Below are 24,388 nucleotides of genomic sequence, written 5' to 3'. Positions count from 1 at the left end.
CGAGTCAAAGTCAAGAGTTGACATAGTAACTCCAGGATTTGGCTATCAACTGTCCGAGAAATCAGAACACCGAAGCTTCACAATGTGCCCAACATCGAGTTGTGCCAAGGGCGGAGGAAGGAAGAAGCTTTACGTTTAAGCCTTCAGAGCATCGCTCCATCAGAAGATCGATTTGCAGCCACCATGGCGTGCCAACGGAGATCTTTCTGTGCCAAAAGAAGTGCTTTGTCCTCTCGATATCGAAGGTAACCACCTATACTTACAGAACGGATGCACAAGACCTTAACTCTGACCAGCAGGGAAATTTAGGACAACTGAGTGCAGATCCTGCCAATTTCTACCACTTCGGACTGTGCTTTAAGTCTCATTGCAAAGCCTCAGTTAGAAAAACGATCACCTCGGGGTATCCAACAAGAAGAACAGTTTTTTTTTAATTTTATTTTTTTTTTAATTATTCCACAGGACTACACAGTTCAACTGTCAATCATCTCGGAGAGTTCAAGGAGGAGGTCATCCTCGTCCTTCCCTGGGTCTAAGTCGATTTCAGCTTCCAGTCTGCCTCCTGAGATTTCCCAAAGTAGCTTCTCAAAATCTTCATCCGCAGATAAGGGCGCGTTCCCTGTGGAACTCAGCCGGCGTGTCCGTGCCTCTTCTGGCTGGGAAGAAGCTGAGGTCGAGCTCTCGAGATCCATCTCCATCTGCTCCTCAAATCTTTCCGGGCTTCCAAGACGCACTTCAGGTCTTGGGAGAGCAAGAAAGAACAATCAGGATATGCCATTTCTTAACGGGAAATCCCTTTCCTGCAAACCGGCTCTTAAAACTGTAGGCAAGCCCTCCTACGCTTCAATCTTACACAGGGATTGTTATCAATCAACCCAGGGCTACATTTAGAGCCCGATGCGTTACCAGGTACATTTTTCAGTCTGGGGGTTTATCTGTGAAGCCAGGGCACCTGGAGTTGAGGTGGCATTCTTGAGGACCAAAAGGCACAGGACACTACTCATCATCTATCACCTCACGAGGAAGTAGAACTTCACCTCATCCTCGTTCAGGTATTCAGACAACCCAAGAAGTCACCGGAAAGCTGTGCTGACTTGCAGCATTTCAAGAAAGCCTAATTAAGCAATCCTGCTAGCTGCTAGAACGTGGTTTCAGGTGACTTATTCCTTTGATGGATTTTGGCTTTAATTATCTCAGAACCCTCATTTTTTCCCACATGTGACAGAACTTATGTTTCCCTGGGGATATACACTGATTAAGAAAAAGAACAAGTTGGGGGTGTCACCTGTTTTGGGGATTTTCTTCAAGTCTGATGGCTGGGATGTGCTCCGGCACGTCTGGAACACCCTAGAAAGCAGCAAAACAGTATTTATGACACATGGGTAAAAGATTCCTTAATAGCTTTTTCCTCCACACTGCTTCTCCTCTGGCATTGCGGAGCCGTGGCCAAAATACAAAACCAAGGTGCTCCTGAAGAAAGTTCACATTCACCTGGAGGTTACTCATGATCTGGTGTCTTTTAAGAACATGGCATTAATGGACAAAATCCCCCCCACCAGAGAAATCACAGCATCAGAGTACCGGTTACAGAGTGCCATTCATCTCATAAATACAGAAGGGTTCTACAAGCATCCTGGAGACAGCTACTGGATTTCAAAGGAAACAGAAGGCCTGCAGAACGTTTGAGTTTTCCACCTTTTCAAATAGAGGAGGGTAGAAATTTAACAAGGGATCCATCGCTGCATTAGCCCCTGGCCTTACCATGGCTGCTTTTTTGGCTGGAGGTCCCATCATGTCAGCATCAAAGGCAGTCTGTAGTTCCACAGCTGCTATGGCAGACGGGTAACTCCCAGGTGCCTTACGTTTCAGTGCCTTCTTCTTGGGGAAAGTGACTTTCCTACCCGAAGGCTTCGCAGATGTCATAAAGTTGGCTAGAGTAAAAGGAAGAGAGAACTGATACAGTCTTGCTCTGCCTCAGGAAAAATCCAGGTTCTCCTAATCATTTCCACAGTCCTTCTACACAGTTAAATGCATTTGGCCAGCACAATTACACCGCCATTGCCTGGATTCTCAGGAATCTTTTCCACATAGTAAACTCTGTCTACCAACAAGCCATACAAAGGAACAAAGAAACCGAAGAGCTACAGTAAATAATAATCCAGGACAAGGGAAACCTCAGACACATAGCAATCCTAAGTGCAAGCTAGGTTCACAAATATAGACAGCTCTTATATTGAAAGTCCTGCTCCCTCTAGCAAAGGAAAAAGCAGCAGTTATAGTAGGACAAGAGTGTATGCAACTGTTGTACCAGCTTCCTCTCCCTTGCAGTGATGTCCCACAGTTAAGTTGTTCTACAAAGTCCACATTTGTAGTGTCATTTTCTAGTCTCCCGTTCCTTACCTAACATCTGGCTGGCAGGAAAAGAAACAAACTAAGAAAAAGAAAGAACACCCTTCGCTTCGTAGCACTGCGTGGCAAAATGCACCCAGCCAGAGTTACAGCATGAGAATTGGCATCTTCTGTCTGTATTTCAGAAGACAACCTAAGTAACTCTTAACCTTCAACACTTACTTTTAGCTTCCTGGCCCTGAAATTGAGCTGCCACCTTCCCTGCTGGTTCAGTATTAAAGAAGCCAGCAGTAGATTTGACAGCAGCTGCCTCCTTCTGAAGCTTCTCTTGTTGTTCTCTCTGTTGCCACTTCTCCCACCGTCTCTCTTCAAAGCTCTTCTCTGGACATTTACGAGTTCCAATCTGCTGAGTGGGCTAGAAGGAAAGAAAAGTAGTGCATGAAGAGGACAAAAAAAAATAAAATAAAAAAATCCGTGGAGATTCCGTTAAGAAAATCTGATCAGCAATCCCTCCAAAATGGTCTTGAAGTGGAACAGCATATTAATCTCGTTCAGGTTACTGTTGGTTTTTTTTTTTTTTTTTTTTTTTCCCATAAAATTCTGCATTCTGTAACAAGAGCCATGCTTTACTATGGACACAGTCTCACATATCTGCAATATCCACTATGGCAAGCTTCTTTAAACAGCTAGGGTGTTCTGCTGTACATCTATTTATGCCATTCTTTTTAAGCAGCAGAAAGTCATACAAGTTCCCCTATACAGTATCCACTGACAGATTGATTTCCTTGAACACAGAACTCTGGCCTTCTGTATGAAATCCTTCATGTCTGACAGATCAAGTCAGTAAGAACAAAAAGAATTCCCTCCACGTTAACTGTGTAGATTTCAGCTGGTGCTAACAGGGTTTCTTTCTTGCTGTGGTATAAACAGACTGATTCCAAGTTTGAGGATTACAGAGTTGTCTGGAAATGCTGCTGGCGACAGGATTTAGACTGCACTGCAGCTCCTACCAGCTGCTGAAGGGTAAGAACACACTCAAGAGGGTGGCACACGGTGAGTAACAAAACTTGTCAGAATTATCAGAAATTGTACGAATGTATGTGTGTCTTCACAGAGGACTCACCTGTACATCAGGTCCAGAGGAAAGTTTAGGAAAAGGCCGGTTCAATTCCACTGCCTTCTTTTCTTCTTTTTCAGGTGCTTTAAAAAAAGACAAAAAAAAGTGTTGTCAACGGCAGAAATAAAGAAAGCTGGGTACTTGTTTCCTTTGTGCATTTATTTCCTTGTGTCCCATGAGAGAGAGAGAGAAAGGCTACGATGTGCAAGCCATTCAGCATTTATCCATGAAGCAGATCCTGAGCAAACTGAACTTGCTCAATATGGGAAGCACCTCACTGGGGCAGGCATTAAAGCATCTTATTACCTGTTAGTTTTGTGCTCCATAAAGATTTCTGCTCTGCTGGGGCAGGTCCGGGTTGTGCTGAGGGAGCTGGCACATCTCCTTCACTCTGCTGCATCCGCAGAGCTTTCTCACGCTTTATTTCTTCCAAGGTTTTAACACGCACTTCTCCTTCTGGCTTGACTTTTCCTGCCGGCTCCTTCGCCTGCCCTTTGCTGGGCCCGGACAGAGCGAGCTGCTTCTTGGACTCACCCTGAATTTTGCTCTTGCTATGGCATTCTCCTGCTTTTTTCTTCTCTTCTACCAAGCGATTATTCTGTTTTTCAGACAAGGCTTCAGAGAAAGTTTGCATGCGACCTGCACGAGCAGCTCTTGCCCCTGCGCTGGAATCTTCAGTTTTACCGTGCCCTTCAGCCTCGGCTTTGGCTTGAGTTTCGCGTCTCTGAAGAGCTTTCTCACGACGGATTTCCTCCAGTGTTTTCACATGGATCTCTCCCATCGGCTTAGCAGCCTTCCCTGTCATCATCAAGAAATGAGGAGAAGCACCAACATTTAAAGAGAGTCCAGCAATATTTTAAACACACACCTAGAGCCAGAGTTCTGATAGCGGCTGTCAGAAGAGCTTCAGCACTCAAGCAAGAGGCGTCAGTTCTTTGTTTTCGTTTCAATTAGTTTGTAGGGATGTATGAAAGCAGTCCAAGTTCGTGGAAAGGAAGGAGGAGAAAGCATATTTAAGATCTAGCTGTTACCTCTCTCAGTACTGGTCTGTTTAGGAGGTAATCCCAGCCTGTCCTTCAGAGACTTGGGAACTCGAACTGCAAAACAGAAAAAGAACGAATTAGGGAGGCTGCATAATGTCAACTTCAGGTTCACATTTCAAAACAAGACAGGAAAGGGAACCTTGAATCCCAGTGATTACGACCTCAGCCAACATGCAAAAAGAAACATCACTGGAAAAGGACAAACAGAAAGACTAAATACGAAACCCAGGAATCCAATCCAGATGCCCGTTTAGTACCTGTCTCTCTCTTGGGTGCTTTGTCAGCATTTCCCGGAGCCTCTACCTTCTTCCCCAGCCTTTCAGCAAGGCTGCGCTTCACTGGAAGGCTGCTTACATCATCTTCAGAGAAAACAAGGAATATTGTAAGGACTTTTCTTTGCAGGAAGGTTTGAGAACAGTCAACAATAAGCTTCTCTTTTTTAAGCATATTTTCATAGAATTGCCTTTCAGCTGCTAAATGATTTTTTTTTTTTTTTTGCCATTTCTGCAGTCAACACAGATCTCCACTGCAATGTATTTTCCTTTCATACATCACAAATACTCTTTAATGCAGTCATATATAGAAGGCAGCACCTACGTAACAGCTCATAAAAAGTTCTTACCCGCGGAGGCTTTCCGTTTTCCTTGTCTATCAGCAAGATCTACTCGAACCACAGGTTCCGCCCCTAAAACAAAGGGGATTTTTTTTTTCTATTTCACCGAAACCAGTAGCCAACAGAAATATTATCCTGTTAGCCCATGTCCAACAAACCCCAGTCAGACACTCTTTTGACAGCTAAACCACATAAACTCATATTTTAACTATAATTAACATAGAAAAAAATATTAATAGTCTCAGTGCTTGCTTCAAATTCCAGCTGAGATAGTAGAGAGTGAATCTGAGTCTGCTTGACACCTATACTTTGTGCAGAACAAAGCTGCATAAGCAAGCAGAATATTATTAGGTGCAAATGCTGAGAAATATTCCTTTCTAAGGTGAATGTCTACGAGTAAAAGTACTTCCACACTTTTTTCCCTTTAAAAGGCATTTGCACAGCTCTAAACAATTTATACACAAACTCCTGTCATACTGTGTCCACACCTGCCACTGTACGCCTCTTTAATGCTTCAGAAATTGCTTCTTATATAGCACTGGCTTCTACAGCTCTTTCTTCTTCTCGTTACTCTTCTGTTTTTCAGTTACCCCCCTATTTGCATACTGACACTTTTTTTTTTCTCCTGCCACTGCACTTAACCTGAGCACCAAATCTTTCCAGTACAACCAGGGGCTTTAAGCATAAAAGCACGTTTTGAACACAAGGCAGCACCAGAAGGCTAACATGGGTGAATTGTTTTAAGTATTGCTTAACCCTCCAGTTCAGGACTAATGAAATCAAAACAAAAGCATTCATTATTACCTTTCTTGGAAGACAGTGTCACAGTTCTCACCACTGTCCGGACATTTTCCTTTTCTGGAGCAGGAAAAATCATAGAATCAACGGGACGAAGAGAAGATCTCGAAGAACCTTCTGTTCAGAGCAACCAAAACATAAGGAAGTTTACCCAACATAAAAAACTATCACAAAGAACAAAAAACTTTAAATGATTTGTTACTGTCAAAAATACAGCAAGCAGAGCATGTAAAGAAGAGAGGTGACTAATTTGCCTCTGGTTGCCCTTTGCACTCCCATTTAGAATACCAGCTGGCTGAGAATCAGGTTGCTTTATGCCCCCAGCTAAAAATGGAAGTCTGTCCCTCAAGCAGCTCCCAGTCACCATCACCTGCCGTGAACAGGATAAGAAAGTAGGCAATATTAACTCACCACCGTGTCTCTTAGTTTTTTCCTTCATCTTCTGCCATTTGATTTCCTCAAGTGTTTTTATTCCAAAATTCAGATTGCCCTCTGAAAACAGGAAACAGTTCATGAGACAGGCTTAGAGGCACTCACTGAGGACCACAGGTCCTCAGGCTTCTTAGCGCTCAGGAACTTTCTGAAGTATTTCGAATAAAGCCTGTCAACACTCCTCACAAGTGAAAGAGCCATAGAACCAATGGCATTTTGCCCCTCCTTTCATCCTTCAGGGTTCAAAATGTAGTTTTAATTTTCATCCATTTACACGATATTAGATCCCTCTATCGTTAGATATGGCTTATCAACAGTGGTTGCAAGGCTGCACGTGCAGCCATTTAAACTCCATGCTGTGGCCCTGTTTTGTTCTCCAAAAGTAAAGAAAAGGAGTTCACCTTTCTGACCCAATGGGCACGTGATGGTATTAATGGCAGAAATGAGATCGTGGAAATAACCGACTCCATTCAGCACCCCTACATTTTGTTGTGTTTTTACACCACGCTGCTTTTGAGTTAACTGTCAAGTTCTTCTGATTTATCCTACTAAGGTGCTGGCATACCTTGTTTAGTAGTAGTAGAACTGCCTTTCCGAGTGGAAATCACCCGTAATCCATTTTTGCCTTCCGCAGCTGGTTGCTGGACGGGAGTTTTAGTTTCTTCTCCTTCCTCAGAAAGTTGCTCTGAAGGGCAAAAATCGATTCAGTTATGCATAGACCAGATTGGTCATGATTACGTAGCTCATGCAGTGACACTTCAGCCCATGGTTCATATAAAAATCTTTGTTGCTGTTTTGTTTTGTTTTGTTTGTTTGTTTGTTTTTAAACAGCTACACTGACCTGATGAACTCCTAAGTAGAATACACTAGGACAAAACATCTAGGACTCTAGATTCTCTCTGCAGCTTTAACTACTACACAACACATCGCTCTTCAGACAGAAAAAACAAATTTCCTTCCTAGTTTCACATACAACTTTACACAACAGACCAGCTAAAGCCAGGAGTGGTTCTAAGCTTTCCTCCAACGTTTCAGCTTCTGTCCACCGACTGCCAGACAAAGCCACCAGTGACCTGGCCAGACTGCCTGCCCTATCGCTAGTCAGACCTCAGGTCATCTGTGATTTATACATTCATTTACAGCACAGATTCCTTCAAGAACCAAAGATTTAACACCTTCATTTACAGCACAGATTCCTTCAAGAACCAAAGATTTAACACCTTCATTTACAGCACAGATTCCTTCAAGAACCAAAGATTTACACAATCATTTACAGCACAAATTCCTTCCAAGAACCAAAACATGCTCACCATCATCATCTTCATCATCATCTGCAGCATTGATTACAACTGGAGGGTGTGTAGGGCTTGAGACATTTTCAGAGTTTTCCACTTTCATCACCCCCTTGGCTGTGGAGAGGGATTTGACTGGACAGAAAGTTTGTTTTGCTGCAGTGACATCTGAGCCACTTTCAAATCATCGTCCGCGCACTCAGGCGGACTTGGCAGTGTAGCTAGAGGAAGAGGAGGATCATCGGTAATATGGCAGTTTAAAACTTTGACCACAATGCAAAGAGATGGTAGCAAACGCAGATAACCCGCACAGACAACGAGTTCAGCATCTCCTTTTGCCCATCCCATCACTGCTTACACCGTGAACAATGATTTCCCTTCCAACAACAACACATCTCCCTACCAGCCAGCAAAAGAGGAAACAACAGGAAGCAAACTGCAAGGCAAACATCACACAAAGCAAAGAGAAGCTGAGCACGAAAGCAGAAAACAAACACCAGCAGTACACTCGGTGCAGTACACCTATGACTGCAGACCTTTTCCTGCCCTCACAAATGAACAGTTACCTGACGCCCCCTACAGCATTGGCACCCACTAAGTAATACTCAAAATTAATTCTTCAGCGCTTAAAGAAAAAGGACCTAAACTCACTCTTGCTTGGGGGTAAGAATTGTCCATCGATGTAACGTCCCTTTGCATGATGAAAAGCACAGTTGGCTTTCTGACAGCCTCCCGGCTGGTTCTCCCAGTAGCAAGGAATCTCACTGCGCTTTTTCTGAAGACAGAAGGAAAGAAAAGCTCGTGATAACATGCACCTGAGGCTTGCAAAGAGATGCACAGCTCCAGATCGTGACAGCTGTCACAACACAGTGCTGAAACAGCATTCCAAAGGTCAGTTTCTCAGTTAAGTGCAGTATTTCTGGGCATATTCACAAAGTTTGCATAAGCTGTAACCACTATGCACATTTAGATTGGTCATCATTCAGTTTGAGAAGACAGGCACTCTCAGACATCAGTTGAGGGGGGGTTAAACTAATACACCTAGGATTATACGAGGATTATTCAGAGGGAAAAAGAACATCTGAAATTGCCTAGGTTAACCCTGTCTAGAACTACTTCTTGGAGACTTAGTTCTGCTGCACCTTTAACTTTCCCCACTTCCTACCCCAGGCAGCTACAACAGCCTTATCTGAAGGACCGTGGGTCAGAAGAGACCTGATAGTTCATTATCAAGCCTGCTCCCATGAGGATAGAACAGCCTGTTTATTACCCCCCTGCTCCAGCAGGTTTTAGCAGTCTATTTAACAGCTATTCTGCATCTGTTGAGAAAACTCTCAGCATCTAATAAAAAATAAAATAAAAATATCTTGCTAAGCCATACCTAAGGCATTGATTTTATTTCCCTCTGCTTCCTCCCACCCCCTCTCTTGGTAACAGAAACCAGTATGATTTTGAAGCAAACGAATCTATCCTGCAAAAGCACAATCAGTACACCTACGGCACTGAAAAATGCTTTGGTTGATTTATTTTGAGAACACATCGTTAGGCACTCACCTCAATTTCCATGTGTCTGAATCGGCAGACATTCCTGAAACAACGACCCTCCTGCCACAGCTTGCAGACCGTCTCATTGCCCAGAGCAGCTTCGCAGTGGCGGTAGGCACATTTGTCTCCCTGGAACCAAAAGGAAACCAACAAGGAAAATAGAGTACAGCCTCAAAAATGGCCATGCTGCTGCCTAATGGTGCTACAACTGAATTCACAATCTATCTGGTTCTACGGTTAACCAAAGACCAGTGTGCTTCCTCCTCCTAATCTACTCCTTCCTGAAAAAAAGGGGAAAAAAAAGCAAAGCAAAGGAAAGCCAGCCATACCTTGGTACAGGTAGAATAGAAATAGAAGTAGCAATCGTCTCCTTGTTTAGACATGCCGACGAGTTCTGCTAACAAGCTCGGGTTCTCTCCACAGGGACTTCCTCTGCTCTTGGAGACAGCTGTCTTCACCCTTGCTTGGGCTGAAAGTCTTCTACTGGCTTGTGATCGGTGAAATCTTCTTTTTAAAAGGAACCCGAAAGAAAGTAACAAGTGAAAAATAACGAGGAACGAACATTTTTCCAGCTTTCTTCAGTTAATCAAATCAAGTTATCAGTCTCTCCAAGAGAGCAAAGCCTTGAAATCAGCTGTGACATGAACTAACTAAATATTCAAGTTCTGTAAAGCTGCCAGGAGCTTTGTCAGCAAGCGTTCTCTTCCACAGCCTCAATAATATGACTTGGAGCACATCTGGAAGCCTGAAAACGGAGTCACTCCTTAAAAAACCACCTGATGATACATGCAAGTCAGTAATCAACTATGGCTACAAATAACTTCTCTAGAACACAGTAAGGACGCATTAAACAGCACGTTCCAGGCACTGTGGGTCTTCGATTTCACCTACCTGGACAACCTCAGCAAAGTTATCGATCTTCAAAGGCTTCCAGTTAACTGCTCCTGTAGGCCGAACCAAGACTGAATCCGTGAATTAATAATAAAGGGGTAGGAAGAATTTTCCTCCTCACTTTGCCAAGGGAACCTCTCATCCACAATTCAAACATAGGATGCGCTTTTAAACAGCTTATAACTAAGAGAGGAAGCAAGTCCATTTGAATGCTCTCTCAGGCTGGAGGCAGCCAGGGTTAGTTAGCTCTTCAAAAAAATAAAAACCAAAAAACAAAACAAAACAAAACAAACAAACAAACAAAAACAAAAAACAAAAACCAGCGCATTTAGAGATGAACTCGTGATTCAAAGTGGCTGCAAAAATGAGGCTCCATCTTCCACAGCCGGACAATTGAACTTTTTTTTTTTTTTTTTGTAATTTAAAATTCAGCATGTTCCAATCTCTGGTCTTCAAGATTTCTTCACCTATTAAGAAAACACAAAAACCTTTCCCCGTCTTTATTACCTGTACAGCAAAAAACATACCAGTGCATCTAAATCCACAGATGTGCACACGCATACACACATCTGTCTTTATACACACACGAGGAGGGAGTGAGAGAAAGTTAGCGAGAGCGACAGTGAAAATCAGAATTTTTGCCTTTTCGACACAGAGAGCGCGTAAAAATTCTCTCATTTTGAGGGAACTAGAAAAAAATGGAGGCTCTACGAAAGATTTTGATGAGTGTGCCTTCGAGGCCGATGCTTTGTAACAGGAGGGATCTGGGGGCCAGCACACAAATATGCATACGGATGTACATGCATACAGGATAAACATATCTATACACACAAGCGTGCACAGTAGATGTTGTATGATCTCCATATCGAGAACAACTCGTAGAGTTGCAATCACTTAACAGCAGCAAGACAGCAGATCAAGGGTACAGCAAGCTTTGAGAGGCAGGGGAATGCTCACTTTGCCAGTGGCATGGCTGCATGATACCAAGGAGTTTGAATTAATTTGATTTTTTGGAAGCAATTTGGTTTTTCTTTCTGCGCTGTAGCAAATGCCACAGGTTTGCCATCACGTGCTGTTCCCTAATCCATATATCCATCATCATCCATTGCTGCAGGATCATGAAAGGTTACAGAAGTCGACTTAGGTCCAATTTAACAGCCAATGATTTTTCGATGAGCAGAGCTGCAACAGATTTTATTTAGCCACAAGCATTTTTTTTTCTTTTTTCTGATATGAAGTCAGAAATTTTGATTATTTTTTTTTTTAAAGACACTAAATGTCACAAAACCTGCAACCAGACCAGGTAAAGTTCAAATTAGAGTGATTCTGAATCCTTTCATTAAAACGCTGCACATTTCTGTGCAAATTATTTCTGACTCTTCTGGACAAAAGTGGATGAAATAGTTCTTACAAATTAATAATAAAAGGTTGGAAACTTTTACTCACACCAACACTAGTGAATTTTCCAGGAAATATTGCTTTGGCAGGGAATTTTCCCAAATCTAAAATAAAGAGAGGAAAAGTTGGGTTCTCATATTAGTTACTGCTTTTGACTGCTGGACAAAGGGAATAAAAACAGTAGTTAAGTGCAAGGTTTCCTTCTCTTCTTTAGTATGGATAGGAATCGTCACTTCGGACCTTTAGCACCTTCAGAAACACACCCAGTGCCATGCAGGTTCCTCTGCAGCTACTTCTAACAATTACTGGTGCTCCTTAGCATGCAAGTTTGACTCAAAACACTCTCCAGATTTAGCTCTTTTGACTGCCCAAGGAGCTCATCATTTTGCTTGTTGCCTTCCATTTTCCTGAACACACCGGGAACGCTGTTCAGAATCTGAATGGATCTGGTCTAAGGAATGGGAAGAAAGCAAAACCAACGATACCTTGCAGTATTCCAAATTCCAAAAAAGCAGTCTCATTTTAAAAAGGACCTCAAAAGCTTTTTTTTTTTTTTAAACTTACATCTCCTAACAGAGCAATCCAAGCGCTAAACCAACTGAAGTTGCCCCTGAAAGCCTGAATAAAAATGAGTAACTCTGGTGCACTCAGCAGGTCTGTCATAGAAGTTGGTAAGGGTTTTAGATTTCTTTTCTTTGCTCCAGGGTGCTGGTAACATTTTTGCATTAAGAGATTTTGAACCTTTTGTACCAAAGAATTAGAGGTGCGCTACAGTGCCAGTAGCTGGGGGTCTGGAAATACACACCAACAAGTGTCATAAGCTTTGCCTTTGCTGAAGGAAGATGAATAGTACAAAGAAAATCTGTCTAGTTTGTTTTACAGGCTTGTCTTTCTCAGTATGGAACAAACTGACCTCCCTGGTCTAACTTTGCAGTTGCCTATTCTGCCTTTGTCCTGCAGAGAAGAGCAAGAAAGGAACAAATCTATTTTTGCACCCCAAAAACGCATTAGAGGAGGATTATCACACCCACCTAAGGGTACTGCCTTGTTTGTTTATAAAGCACAAAGCATTTCTCTTGGACAGTCTCTGTTGCTGGCCTGTTTTGTGCCTTCCATTTATAATAAAGATACTAAGATGCTTACCCCTTGGGGTTTTTTTTTTGTTTGTTTTAATTTTTTTTTTTTTTTTTTTAAAGAACAGTGGAAGTGGAGAGTCGGATGTCAAGCAAGAACAAACACTGGAACTCCTTGTTCTGCCCCTGCTTTTTAATCACCCAGCATCACCCCGGCTGCAAAGCAGCCTCTGCTGATTTACCTGCTTGTTAAAGCACCCCACAGGCTGCAAGTGCGGTGTGCTAGGTGTCAAGTTATATTTAACGGTGCACACGTAACCATTCATCTTCCCACAGTCGAAGCACAGAACAGCCTCTTGCTAACACAACTCATCCCTGCTGCTGCAAGAAACCTCATGGCCTGCAGGAAAACCTCAAGCTAAGAGTTCCAAAGCAAAAGCAGAAAACGCATCATTTGTACTCTTTCTATTTGAGGGAATTCTAGCTGCTAAACGCTGCCTACATCTGAGGGCACGTTCTGAGGCTGGGGGGAAGGACACTCAACACCCACTGACAGCAGGAGTGCAAAGATGCCAGCCAAGAAGGCAAAGCTTAGAGCTGAACGCTGCCTCAGCTTCCTCCAGCAGCCAGCTGGGGGTCACCTTTCACCACGCTCTCTGAGCCTCGGAGCCCCGAGTTACCGCAGCCGCCACGTACAGCTGCTCCTTGCTGGCCCAAACTATTTCAAGAGTCTTCAGACTTCAGGGACCTGTTTTACGACAGCCTCAAGATCAAATTCATCTGTTCCTGAAGGCGCTGATCGTCCTGCTGTTTCTGTAGCTGTCCAAGAACAATCCTAAACTGAGGCACTCGTCTGATCACACAGTGCTTCGGCACAGATTTCTCTTTAGCTTGACACAGCAAGGTGAAGAGGAATCGATTCTTGCAAGCAACCTCTCAAGCAGGGATCTAATAAGGTGACCAAAACGACAGATCTGTGGTGCAGATCTGAGCACGTCACTCTGCAGGGAATCACTTTCAAGCCTAAGATGTTTCACCCATCTCCCTGCCCCAGAGCGACACAAGGAAAGCTCTTAAGCAATTGCTAGCCTCTCCTCAGTGCTCACGAGTCCCAAATCACTAATTTTACAATATATAAACCATGGCAGCTGGCACCTAGTTGGCACACGGTGACACTGCACACGTTGGCAGTGTCCTCAGGAGCTGGAAAGTCAGGGGTGAGGGGCTTAAGGGAAAACCACACATCAGTTTAGCAACTTGGCTCCCGTAGGATACTTCCTACGGCAGGAGTTTTAGCAAAGTCCCTCCCTCAGAGGGACCTGCTGGCTAATTAAAACGGGACTTCTGCTGGAGCAGTCAGAAGGCAGCAGGGTATCAGGAGATATCCAGTGGGCATCACCGTCAGTCTGTGGCAGTTTGGGGTCCAGGTATCAGTGGTTATGCGTGGTTTTCTCTGCTTCACTTTCTCCAAAGCTGTGAAAACATAGTTCTTTTACAGCACTGTACAGTCACACGTTACGGATGGAACCAGCTGCATCAACTTCCAGTACGACGGTGTTGGAAAAAGGTGCCTTTGGTGGTCAGGAGCACAACAGCTCTGGTGAGGTGTTATTTAAGTGTGTTCTTACATCTGAGTTTCCTCATAGCAGTATGTAGCTGAGGGGCTCCAAGTTTCCCAGGTAAGATTGATGTTTTTTCTCCTACCAAGCACCAGCTCAGTATACAAAGCTCTGTTAATAACACCCAAGCGTGTAGATGTTAAACTGAAACTGCTTTTAAACCTATTTGTTGTTACGAAAATAGCTTAATACACCATCTTCACAGGGTAAAAATTCACATGGAAGGACAGAAAAACCCAGAAGCGCTTCCTGAGCTTCAGTTTACCAACAGCACCATCGGATTTAGATCCTGGCCTGGCAGCCAGGAGGCAGGGTCTGTAAGCATTGCTGCGATGTGCAAGTGCCAAGGCAGGTTTCTGGCCTGCCCTGACTAAAATACCTTTTATTTTTTTAATACAAACAGCGTGCCAGGTACGCTGTAATGCCAATGGGCCAGGTCAATAGAGGATGTCCAACAGCAGAGGCGTTTATCCTAATTTCTGGCATGAAAACACTTTGAACAGCATTCTTTTCACAAAGAAACCCCTCTCTATCTTCTCCAATGCTCCAGGATCTGCTGCAGCTGCAGCAGCCGCGCTGGTACAACCCACATCTTTGCCAAATCTTTTCAAGAATTGTGCTTTACCTCGGCAATGTTGAGGTCACTCCTCTTCCTCCTCCAGCTGAGCAAGCAGCTCGCTGGCTCTGCCACACCGCAGGTGCGGAAGCGAAAGCTGGGAACACAGGAGTCAAACTCTCAGTGCTCACGAAGCCACCAGGGCAGAGGGCTGACACAGAGGCACCCCGGATCCGCTCTCCCTCCCCGCTGCGAGGCTCGCACCAGCCCCGACCCGAAGCACACACAATGCTTCGCATGGTGATGTCACCGCTGATTCTGAGTCCCCAGGTGAGGATCTGCCTCACCACTCTCAACGTTGGTTTTTGTTTTTTTGTTTTGTTTTTTTTTTTTTTTTAAACATTCTCAGCTTATGGGAAACCATCAGGTAAACCACAGATCGCTAGGGAAGAAGGCCCACACGAGGGAAGTCCGTGCTTTTCTTCCAGGCAGTGGCACGTGCTTTAACACGCCGCGTTCGACAAAGCAGCTCTCCCCGTTTTGCTCAGTGGCAACAGGCACGACTGCAACGCACACAGGTGTAGGCAGCACCTGCAGGTCCCAAACCCTTAACCCGTTTTTAGAGAGCACCAGTTTTGTAAGTAGTGCTTTTCCCTTAATCCATGACCCCTTCTTTCCTTTATTTCTATCGGGTGGCTCTCCTCCATTTTCCTCCTCAGTGTCTGAGCAGACACTGGGAATCGTTTCCGGAGGAAGGGCACTGCTGAAGCTCCTCCATCTACTCTCCGAGAAAAGAGAGTATGTTAAAGAATACATCTTTCCTTTCTTTTCCCTTTTTTAAATACAATTTCTGAAATCAATGCTGCGGCCTGGCAGCAAATACCTACGGGACTAAAGATGATTCCTCATCCTCACTGTGACGTTGTAGTTAACCTCCCAACGAACCCATCTCCCCAGGAAGCGGCCATTTGAGATGGGAAGGGGCAGAGCAAGAGGAAGCTCTCCTTAGCCTAGCTCTTCCCCCAACACCACCTCGCCACCCAGCACCAAATTCAATTCACCTGCTCCTCCCGATCACTCGAACGGGCGTCCGACGCTGGCACACGCCGCAGCGGTGGTTCTGACGTGCCTTAAATCACCTCTCCGCAGAATCTCTCGGGTCTGTACGCTCAAATAACGCAGTATTTGAGAAATAACGCCCAGAGCTCACACTCTGAGTGCAGCCCAACAGCACCGAAGCACCGGTAGGCTAAACATTCCAAACCTGGCAACAAGGCTGACCCAAGCAACAGCACGGAACCCTTCTGCACCTTCAGCGTGGACATCAGCGTAAGGAAACACAGACCTCCTCGATCCAAATTTTAAGCGAGAAACGCAAAAGGTCACCCAACCGGCTTGTTTTCAGCAAGCTAAAGGAGAAATTAAGGCGACAACCGGGTGCATCCAGAGTTAGTCAGATCCTGAAGGCAGTTCCTTGGGGGAACGGAGGAGCAACGCGCCAGATGAGGGCTGCCTTACAGCGCACCCCTTAGAGGCACTGCTACGGAAGGAAGGCAGAAGGTTGGAACTCGAAAGAACTCGCAAGGCGCCCGTTAAGGGGGAAATCTTTCATTTTTTTCTCAGCAGAACCTCCCCTCTCCCCTCCCCTTCCCCCCTTGAAGGCAGCCTGGGGACTCTTTGCTTCCTTAGGGAGAGCGCAGGGACGGGGCAGGGTGGTGGGACAGACGGCCACAGGGTATGATGGACGGACAGACAGCCGGACAGAGGGCCCAGCAAGGCCTGACGAAGGGCTCAGGAGCGGGAGGGAAGGGCAGGGCGAGGGGAAGGGCGGCCCCGGGCCTGACAGGAGACCTTGGGCCTAACCCCGGGCAGCAGCTCCGCGTCTCACAGGGCCCAGAAGGGGCTGATACAGGGGCAGGGAACACCCCAGCCCCCAGCCCTGCCTCCAGGCCCTGCGGCCTGGTCCCCCTCAGGGCAGCGGAGGGGAGCCGGGCCGGGCACGAGGCCTTTCCCCCGTCCCCTGCTGGTCTATGAAGGGCTCTAGTTACCGGCGAGCAGGGATTTTTACCGATCCTGGCCGGACAACGAAGACTACTTATTAGACAAGTACAATTCTTTTTTTCCTTGTGATAACTTTTCTTGACCAAACCCCACGATTGTGAATGAGGCAAAATGAAAGATGTAACATGGGGACGTGCGCATACTCACGATGATGCAGCCTTCTATCCGCATGTTCACCTGCTCATAGAGCCACACCTGGATCCTCGACCTCTGCAGAACGAAGGAGGAGAGTAAGGCGGGCCACAAACACTGAGCAGGTTTGTTCTCTCATGTGTTCAGAAATACCTGCTAGCCACAGCCACGACAGCTCCCAAACGCTCCGAGGAGCAACTCTCAGGGGCAGTTCCAATGTGCAATCTGACATTTGAGCGTTATACCATCGGGTGAATACTACACGTTTGGTGAAGAACACGTTTCCAGTCACAAGGGAACACCCCTGCACGCCCGGCTACACGAGGGGGAAATGCCGGGCTCCTTGTGCCCACCAGCACACCGCACAGCTCTCCATCCCCCACAAACCCGTCCCGGGACACAGCCAGGAGCCGAAAACTCACCGAGGGGAATCCCCAGACCCTCCCCACTCCCCCCACACCCCCCAAATCCCCATCCCCGCCCCCTCCCCGCGGTACTCACGTTCTGCAGGGAGCGGAAGATGAGGTTCTGGGGCGCTGCGTTAAGGGCTCAGCACGGGGACGACAGTTCCGGGCTCGGGACAAGGCCCCAAACCCCACAGCGAGGCCTCAGGGCCCCGCGACAAGGCCTCAAGGCCCGGGCCGAGCCCCCTGAGGTCCGAGCCGCCCCCCACCCACCTCCCCGGCACCCCCCAGCCGCAGGAAGGATACGATGGGCTGCACCATCACCTTCTGCACCTTCTGGCCCTGCCCGCGGTACGCCATGGCTGCTGCCGCCTCGCCGCTCCCGCTCCCAGCACCGCAGGCAGAAGAGGCGAAGGCTGATGGTAGAACAGGGCTTCTTGGGGTGAAGGGAAAGCGAGGGCAGGTGGGCGCAGTCTCTGAGCTCTCCTCCTCCTGAGTTTGCTTTTTCTCCCCCATTTCTGAGCCGGCAGAAGTCCCCGTGAAGTCCTTCGGCACGATGAAGGCCTGCGTGAGCTCCAGCAGCAGTTTCGGCGGCGGAGGTTTTCCCTGGTGGGGCCGGGGCGTCACAGCGCACACACACACACACACACAGAGACGCGTGGTTTTGTCCAAACATTAAGTATTTACAACAAATTCGACAAGCGCTTTTCCTCTGCCAGCAGCAAATGCCTGAGGGCCCCCACAGCTTCACAAATCCTAGCGGGAAGAGCCTACCGTGCCGCGAAAAGTTCGGAAAATAATTCAAAATTGCTCTGCTAGGGGAAAAAAAACGATGGCTGGTGGCAGGGTACACAATACACCCGAATCTCAGCTCTGTCCTCCGCAGGGTCAGTGCCCACGCCCAAGCGCGATGCTGATGGCACCCGAACATTTGCTGTAGCAGGCGGCAGAGCCAGCAGCTCAGGGGAGCAAGTTTTAAAACCAAGAGGCACTTAAACAACCCTTCATCGACCCTGTGACTGCGGCAGAGTCCCGACTGCTCGCCCCGGAGTCCTCACACAGGCAAAAAGCACCAACCAAAGCCTGGGGGAACTTTGGTACAGCACAAGAGAAGGGAGTGGGGGTAGCGGAGCCGCATGGCAGAGCTGCTGCTTTTCACCATTTGATCCTCCCTGATAACTGAAAGGAAGGCTGGGTGGGCTGACCCCCACCCCCACTCCTGGCAGCAAGTTTGGTCCACAACACACTGGAATAACGATTCTGCTCCCTCCCACCCCTACAGCTTCATCATCTGACACGGGTACAGTCAAAACAATGGCATACACGAGTCAAAGTCAAGAGTTGACATAGTAACTCCAGGATTTGGCTATTGAGTGTCCGAGAAATCAGAACACCGAAGCTTCACAATGTGCCCAACATCGAGTTGTGCCAAGGGCGGAGGAAGGAAGAAGCTTTACGTTTAAGCCTTCAGAGCATCGCTCCATCAGAAGATCGATTTGCAGCCACCATGGCGTGCCAACGGAGATCTTTCTGTGCCAAAAGAAGTGCTTTGTCCTCTCGATATCGAAGGTAACCACCTATACTTACAGAACGGATGCACAAGACCTTAACTCTGACCAGCAGGGAAATTTAGGACAACTGAGCGCAGATCCTGCCAATTTCTACCACTTCGGACTGTGCTTTAAGTCTCATTGCAAAGCCTCAGTTAGAAAAACGATCACCTCGGGGTATCCAACAAGAAGAACAGTTTTAATTTTTTTATTTTTTTTTAATTATTCCACAGGACTACACAGTTCAACTGTCAATCATCTCGGAGAGTTCAAGGAGGAGGTCATCCTCGTCCTTCCCTGGGTCTAAGTCGATTTCGGCTTCCAGTCCGCCTCCTGAGATTTCCCAAAGTAGCTTCTCAAAATCTTCATCCGCAGATAAGGGCGCGTTCCCTGTGGAACTCAGCCGGCGTGTCCGTGCCTCTTCTAGCTGGGAAGAAGCTGAGGTCGAGCTCTCGAGATCCATCTCCATCTGCTCCTCAAATCTTTCCGGGCTTCCAAGACGCACTTCAGGTCTTGGGAGAGCAAGAAAGAACAATCAGGATATGCCATTTCTTAACGGGAAATCCCTTTCCTGCAAACCGGCTCTTAAAACTGTAGGCAAGCCCTCCTACGCTTCAGTCTTACACAGGGATTGTTATCAATCAACCCAGGGCTACATTTAGAGCCCGATGTGTTACCAGGTACATTTTTCAGTCTGCGGGTTTATCTGTGAAGCCAGGGCACCTGGAGTTGAGGTGGCATTCTTGAGGACCAAAAGGCACAGGACACTACTCATCATCTATCACCTCACGAGGAAGTAGAACTTCACCTCATCCTCATTTAGGTATTCTGACAACCCAAGAAGTCACCGGAAAGCTGTGCTGACTTGCAGCATTTCAAGAAAGCCTAATTAAGCAATCCTGCTAGCTGCTAGAACGTGGTTTCAGGTGACTTATTCCTTTGATGGATTTTGGCTTTAATTATCTCAGAACCCTCATTTTTTCCCACATGTGACAGAACTTATGTTTCCCTGGGGATATACACTGATTAAGAAAAAGAACAAGTTGGGGGTGTCACCTGTTTTGGGGATTTTCTTCAAGTCTGATGGCTGGGATGTGCTCCGGCACGTCTGGAACACCCTAGAAAGCAGCAAAACAGTATTTATGACACATGGGTAAAAGATTCCTTAATAGCTTTTTCCTCCACACTGCTTCTCCTCTGGCATTGCGGAGCCGTGGCCAAAATACAAAACCAAGGTGCTCCTGAAGAAAGTTCACATTCACCTGGAGGTTACTCATGATCTGGTGTCTTTTAAGAACATGGCATTAATGGACAAAATCCCCCCCACCAGAGAAATCACAGCATCAGAGTACCGGTTACAGACTGCCATTCATCTCATAAATACAGAAGGGTTCTACAAGCATCCTGCAGACAGCTACTGGATTTCAAAGGAAACAGAAGGCCTGCAGAACGTTTGAGTTTTCCACCTTTTCAAATAGAGGAGAGTAGAAATTTAACAAGGGATCCATCTCTGCATTAGCCCCTGGCCTTACCGTGGCTGCTTTTTTGGCTGGAGGTCCCTTCATGTCAGCATCAAAGGCAGTCTGTAGTTCCACAGCTGCTATGGCAGCCGGGTAACTCCCAGGTGCCTTACGTTTCAGTGCCTTCTTCTTGGGGAAAGTGACTTTCCCACGCGAAGGCTTCGCAGATGTCATAAAGTTGCCTAGAGTAAAAGGAAGAGAGAACTGATACAGTCTTGCTCTGCCTCAGGAAAAATCCAGGTTCTCCTAATCATTTCCACAGTCCTTCTACACAGTTAAATGCATTTGGCCAGCACAATTACACCGCCATTGCCTGGATTCTCAGGAATCTTTTCCACATAGTAAACTCTGTCTACCAACAAGCCATACAAAGGAACAAAGAAACCGAAGAGCTACAGTAAATAATAATCCAGGACAAGGGAAACCTCAGACACATAGCAATCCTAAGTGCAAGCTAGGTTCACAACTATAGACAGCTTTTATATTGAAAGTCCTGCTCCCTCTAGCAAAGGAAAAAGCAGCAGTTATAGTAGGACAAGAGTGTATGCAACTGTTGTACCAGCTTCCTCTCCCTTGCCGTGATGTCCCACAGTTAAGTTGTTCTACAAAGTCCACATTTGTAGTGGCATTTTCTAGTCTCCCGTTCCTTACCTAACATCTGGCTGGCAGGAAAAGAAACAAACTAAGAAAAAGAAAGAACACCCTTCGCTTCGTAGCACTGCGTGGCAAAATGCACCCAGCCAGAGTTACAGCATGAGAATTGTCATCTTCTGTCTGTATTTCAGAAGACAACCTAAGTAACTCTTAACCTTCAACACTTACTTTTAGCTTCCTGGCCCTGAAATTGAGCTGCCACTTTCCCTGCTGGTTCAGTATTAAAGAAGCCAGCAGTAGATTTGACAGCAGCTGCCTCCTTCCGAAGCTTCTCTTGTTGTTCTCTCTGTTGCCACTTCTCCCACCGTCTCTCTTCAAAGCTCTTCTCTGGACATTTACGAGTTCCACTCTGCTGAGTGGGCTAGAAGGAAAGAAAAGTAGTGCATGAAGAGGACAAAAAAAAATAAAATAAAAAAATCCGTGGAGATTTCGTTAAGAAAATCTGATCAGCAATCCCTCCAAAATGGTCTTGAAGTGGAACAGCATATTAATCTCGTTCAGGTTACTGTTGGTTTTTTTTTTTTTTTTTTTTTTTTTCCCATAAAATTCTGCATTCTGTAACAAGAGCCATGCTTTACTATGGACACAGTCTCACATATCTGCAATATCCACTATGGCAAGCTTCTTTAAACAGCTAGGGTGTTCTGCTGTACATCTATTTATGCCATTCTTTTTAAGCAGCAGAAAGTCATACAAGTTCCCCTATACAGTATCCACTGACAGATTGATTTCCTTGAACACAGAACTCTGGCCTTCTGTATGAAATCCTTCATGTCTGACAGATCAAGTCAGTAAGAACAAAAAGAATTCCCTCCACGTTAACTGTGTAGATTTCAGCTGGTGCTAACAGGGTTTCTTTCTTGCTGTGGTATAAACAGACTGATTCCAAGTTTGAGGATTACAGAGTTGTCTGGAAATGCTGCTGGCGACAGGATTTAGACTGCACTGCAGCTCCTACCAGCTGCTGAAGGGTAAGAACACACTCAAGAGGGTGGCACACGGTGAGTAACAAAACTTGTCAGAATTATCAGAAATTGTACGAATGTATGTGTGTCTTCACAGAGGACTCACCCGTACATCAGGTCCAGAGGAAAGTTTAGGAAAAGGCCGGTTCAATTCCACTGCCTTCTTTTCTTCTTTTTCAGGTGCTTTAAAAAAAGACAAAAAAAAGTGTTGTCAACGGCAGAAATAAAGAAAGCTGGGTACTTGTTTCCTTTGTGCATTTATTTCCTTGTGTCCCATGAGAGAGAGAGAGAAAGGCTACGATGTGCAAGCCATTCAGCATTTATCCATGAAGCAGATCCTGAGCAAACTGAACTTGCTCAATATGGGAAGCACCTCACTGGGGCAGGCATTAAAGCATCTTATTACCTGTTAGTTTTGTGCTCCATAAAGATTTCTGCTCTGCTGGGGCAGGTCCGGGTTGTGCTTTCTTCTCTTCTACCAAGCGATTATTCTCTTTTTCAGACAAGGCTTCAGAGAAAGTTTGGATGCGACCTGCACGAGCAGCTCTTGCCCCTGCGCTGGAATCTTCAGTTTTACCGTGCCCTTCAGCCTCGGCTTTGGCTTGAGTTTCGCGTCTCTGAAGAGCTTTCTCACGACGGATTTCCTCCAGTGTTTTCACATGGATCTCTCCCATCGGCTTAGCAGCCTTCCCTGTCATCATCAAGAAATGAGGAGAAGCACCAACATTTAAAGAGAGTCCAGCAATATTTTAAGTCTCCAGAATTTGTCAGAGCACTAAGGAAAACTCATCTTGAGCGTTCCCAATAATGCATCTTAGAACAATATCCTTAGAACAACATTCTCCTCCTCCTCTGAGCCACTTGTATTTTGAAGACCAGCCCTATCCAGAGAGAACTGCTACACAGAAATGCTGCTTTACTTGATTACTTGTTCAGACTGCATTTCAAATTCCTGCTCCTGGCAGTGGTTCTATTCTAATTGTACCTAACGGTTCACAGAAGCAGCTAAAAACCTTGACAAGGCACAAGCAGAAAATAAACACACACCTAGAGCCAGAGTTCTGATAGCGGCTGTCAGAAGAGCTTCAGCACTCAAGCAAGAGGCGTCAGATCTTTGTTTTCATTTCAATTAGTTTGTAGGGATGTATGAAAGCAGTCCAAGTTCGTGGAAAGGAAGGAGGAGAAAGCATATTTAAGATCTAGCTGTTACCTCTCTCAGTACTGGTCTGTTTAGGAGGTAATCCCAGCCTGTCCTTCAGAGACTTGGGAACTCGAACTGCAAAACAGAAAAAGAACGAATTAGGGAGGCTGCATAATGTCAACTTCAGGTTCACATTTCAAAACAAGACAGGAAAGGGAACCTTGAATCCCAGTGATTACGACCTCAGCCAACATGCAAAAAGAAACATCACTGGAAAAGGACAAACAGAAAGACTAAATACGAAACCCAGGAATCCAATCCAGATGCCCGTTTAGTACCTGTCTCTCTCTTGGGTGCTTTGTCAGCATTTCCCGGAGCCTCTACCTTCTTCCCCAGCCTTTCAGCAAGGCTGCGCTTCACTGGAAGGCTGCCTACATCATCTTCAGAGAAAACAAGGAATATTGTAAGGACTTTTCTTTGCAGGAAGGTTTGAGAACAGTCAACAATAAGCTTCTCTTTTTCAAGCATATTTTCATAGAATTGCCTTTCAGCTGCTAAATGATTTTTTTTTTTTTTTTTGCCATTTCTGCAGTCAACACAGATCTCCACTGCAAAGTATTTTCCTTTCATACATCACAAATACTCTTTAATGCAGTCATATATAGAAGGCAGCACCTACGTAACAGCTCGTAAAAAGTTCTTACCCGTGGAGGCTTTCCGTTTTCCTTGTCTATCAGCAAGATCTACTCGAACCACAGGTTCCGCCCCTAAAACAAAGGGGATTTTTTTTTTCTATTTCACAGAAACCAGTAGCCAACAGAAATATTATCCTGTTAGCCCATGTCCAACAAACCCCAGTCAGACACTCTTTTGACAGCTAAACCACATAAACTCATATTTTAACTATAATTAACATAGAAAAAAAATATTAATAGTCTCAGTGCTTGCTTCAAATTCCAGCTGAGATAGTAGAGAGTGAATCTGAGTCTGCTTGACAGCTATACTTTGTGCAGAACAAAGCTGCATAAGCAAGCAGAATATTATTAGGTACAAATGCTGAGAAATATTCCTTTCTAAGGTGAATGTCTACGAGTAAAAGTACTTCCACACTTTTTTCCCTTTAAAAGGCATTTGCACAGCTCTAAACAATTTATACACAAACTCCTGTCATACTGTGTCCACACCTGCCACTGTCAGCCTCTTTAATGCTTCAGAAATTGCTTCTTATATAGCAC

The 24,388-nt window shown here is 45.6% G+C and overlaps 1 protein-coding gene, 1 long non-coding RNA gene and 1 pseudogene across 3 annotated transcripts in view; all 3 read right to left on the bottom strand.

Annotated features, from left to right (window-relative positions):
* The window catches only part of LOC309891179 (zinc finger CCCH domain-containing protein 11A-like), a 46,458-nt pseudogene extending 36,886 nt beyond the window's left edge, over positions 1-9,572 (bottom strand). Inside the window, exons 1-9 of the transcript in view lie at positions 9,519-9,572; positions 9,199-9,318; positions 8,296-8,419; positions 7,663-7,865; positions 6,918-7,037; positions 6,332-6,412; positions 5,943-6,037; positions 4,498-4,552; positions 3,773-4,264 (exon numbers count right to left, since the gene is read on the bottom strand). The product of the transcript in view is annotated as a zinc finger CCCH domain-containing protein 11A-like (transcript). The remainder of the gene's footprint in view (positions 1-3,772; positions 4,265-4,497; positions 4,553-5,942; positions 6,038-6,331; positions 6,413-6,917; positions 7,038-7,662; positions 7,866-8,295; positions 8,420-9,198; positions 9,319-9,518) is intronic.
* A 9,680-nt stretch (positions 9,573-19,252) lies between these two features.
* On the bottom strand, positions 19,253-20,429 carry LOC309891165. Its single transcript, XR_014319479.1, has 3 exons — positions 20,406-20,429; positions 19,930-19,991; positions 19,253-19,385 (listed from the first exon to the last, which is right to left on the bottom strand). It is a non-coding gene; the product is annotated as an uncharacterized lncRNA (long non-coding RNA).
* A 16-nt stretch (positions 20,430-20,445) lies between these two features.
* Positions 20,446-24,388, bottom strand: part of LOC309891178 (olfactory receptor 14J1-like) — a gene marked incomplete at both ends in the record, with an annotated part of 37,518 nt that continues 33,575 nt past the window's right edge. The window contains 5 exons of the mRNA XM_082785558.1: positions 20,446-20,456; positions 20,507-20,575; positions 21,216-21,408; positions 22,119-22,195; positions 22,419-22,544. Of these exons, the coding sequence (XP_082641684.1) occupies positions 20,446-20,456; positions 20,507-20,575; positions 21,216-21,408; positions 22,119-22,195; positions 22,419-22,544 (476 nt within the window). The remainder of the gene's footprint in view (positions 20,457-20,506; positions 20,576-21,215; positions 21,409-22,118; positions 22,196-22,418; positions 22,545-24,388) is intronic.

The sequence above is a fragment of the Aythya marila genome (genome assembly GCF_965140915.1).
Source record: "Aythya marila genome assembly, contig: HAP1_HAP1_SCAFFOLD_192, whole genome shotgun sequence".
Taxonomy (NCBI): Eukaryota; Metazoa; Chordata; class Aves; order Anseriformes; family Anatidae; genus Aythya; species Aythya marila.
This window is presented reverse-complemented; position numbering and strand designations above follow the sequence as displayed.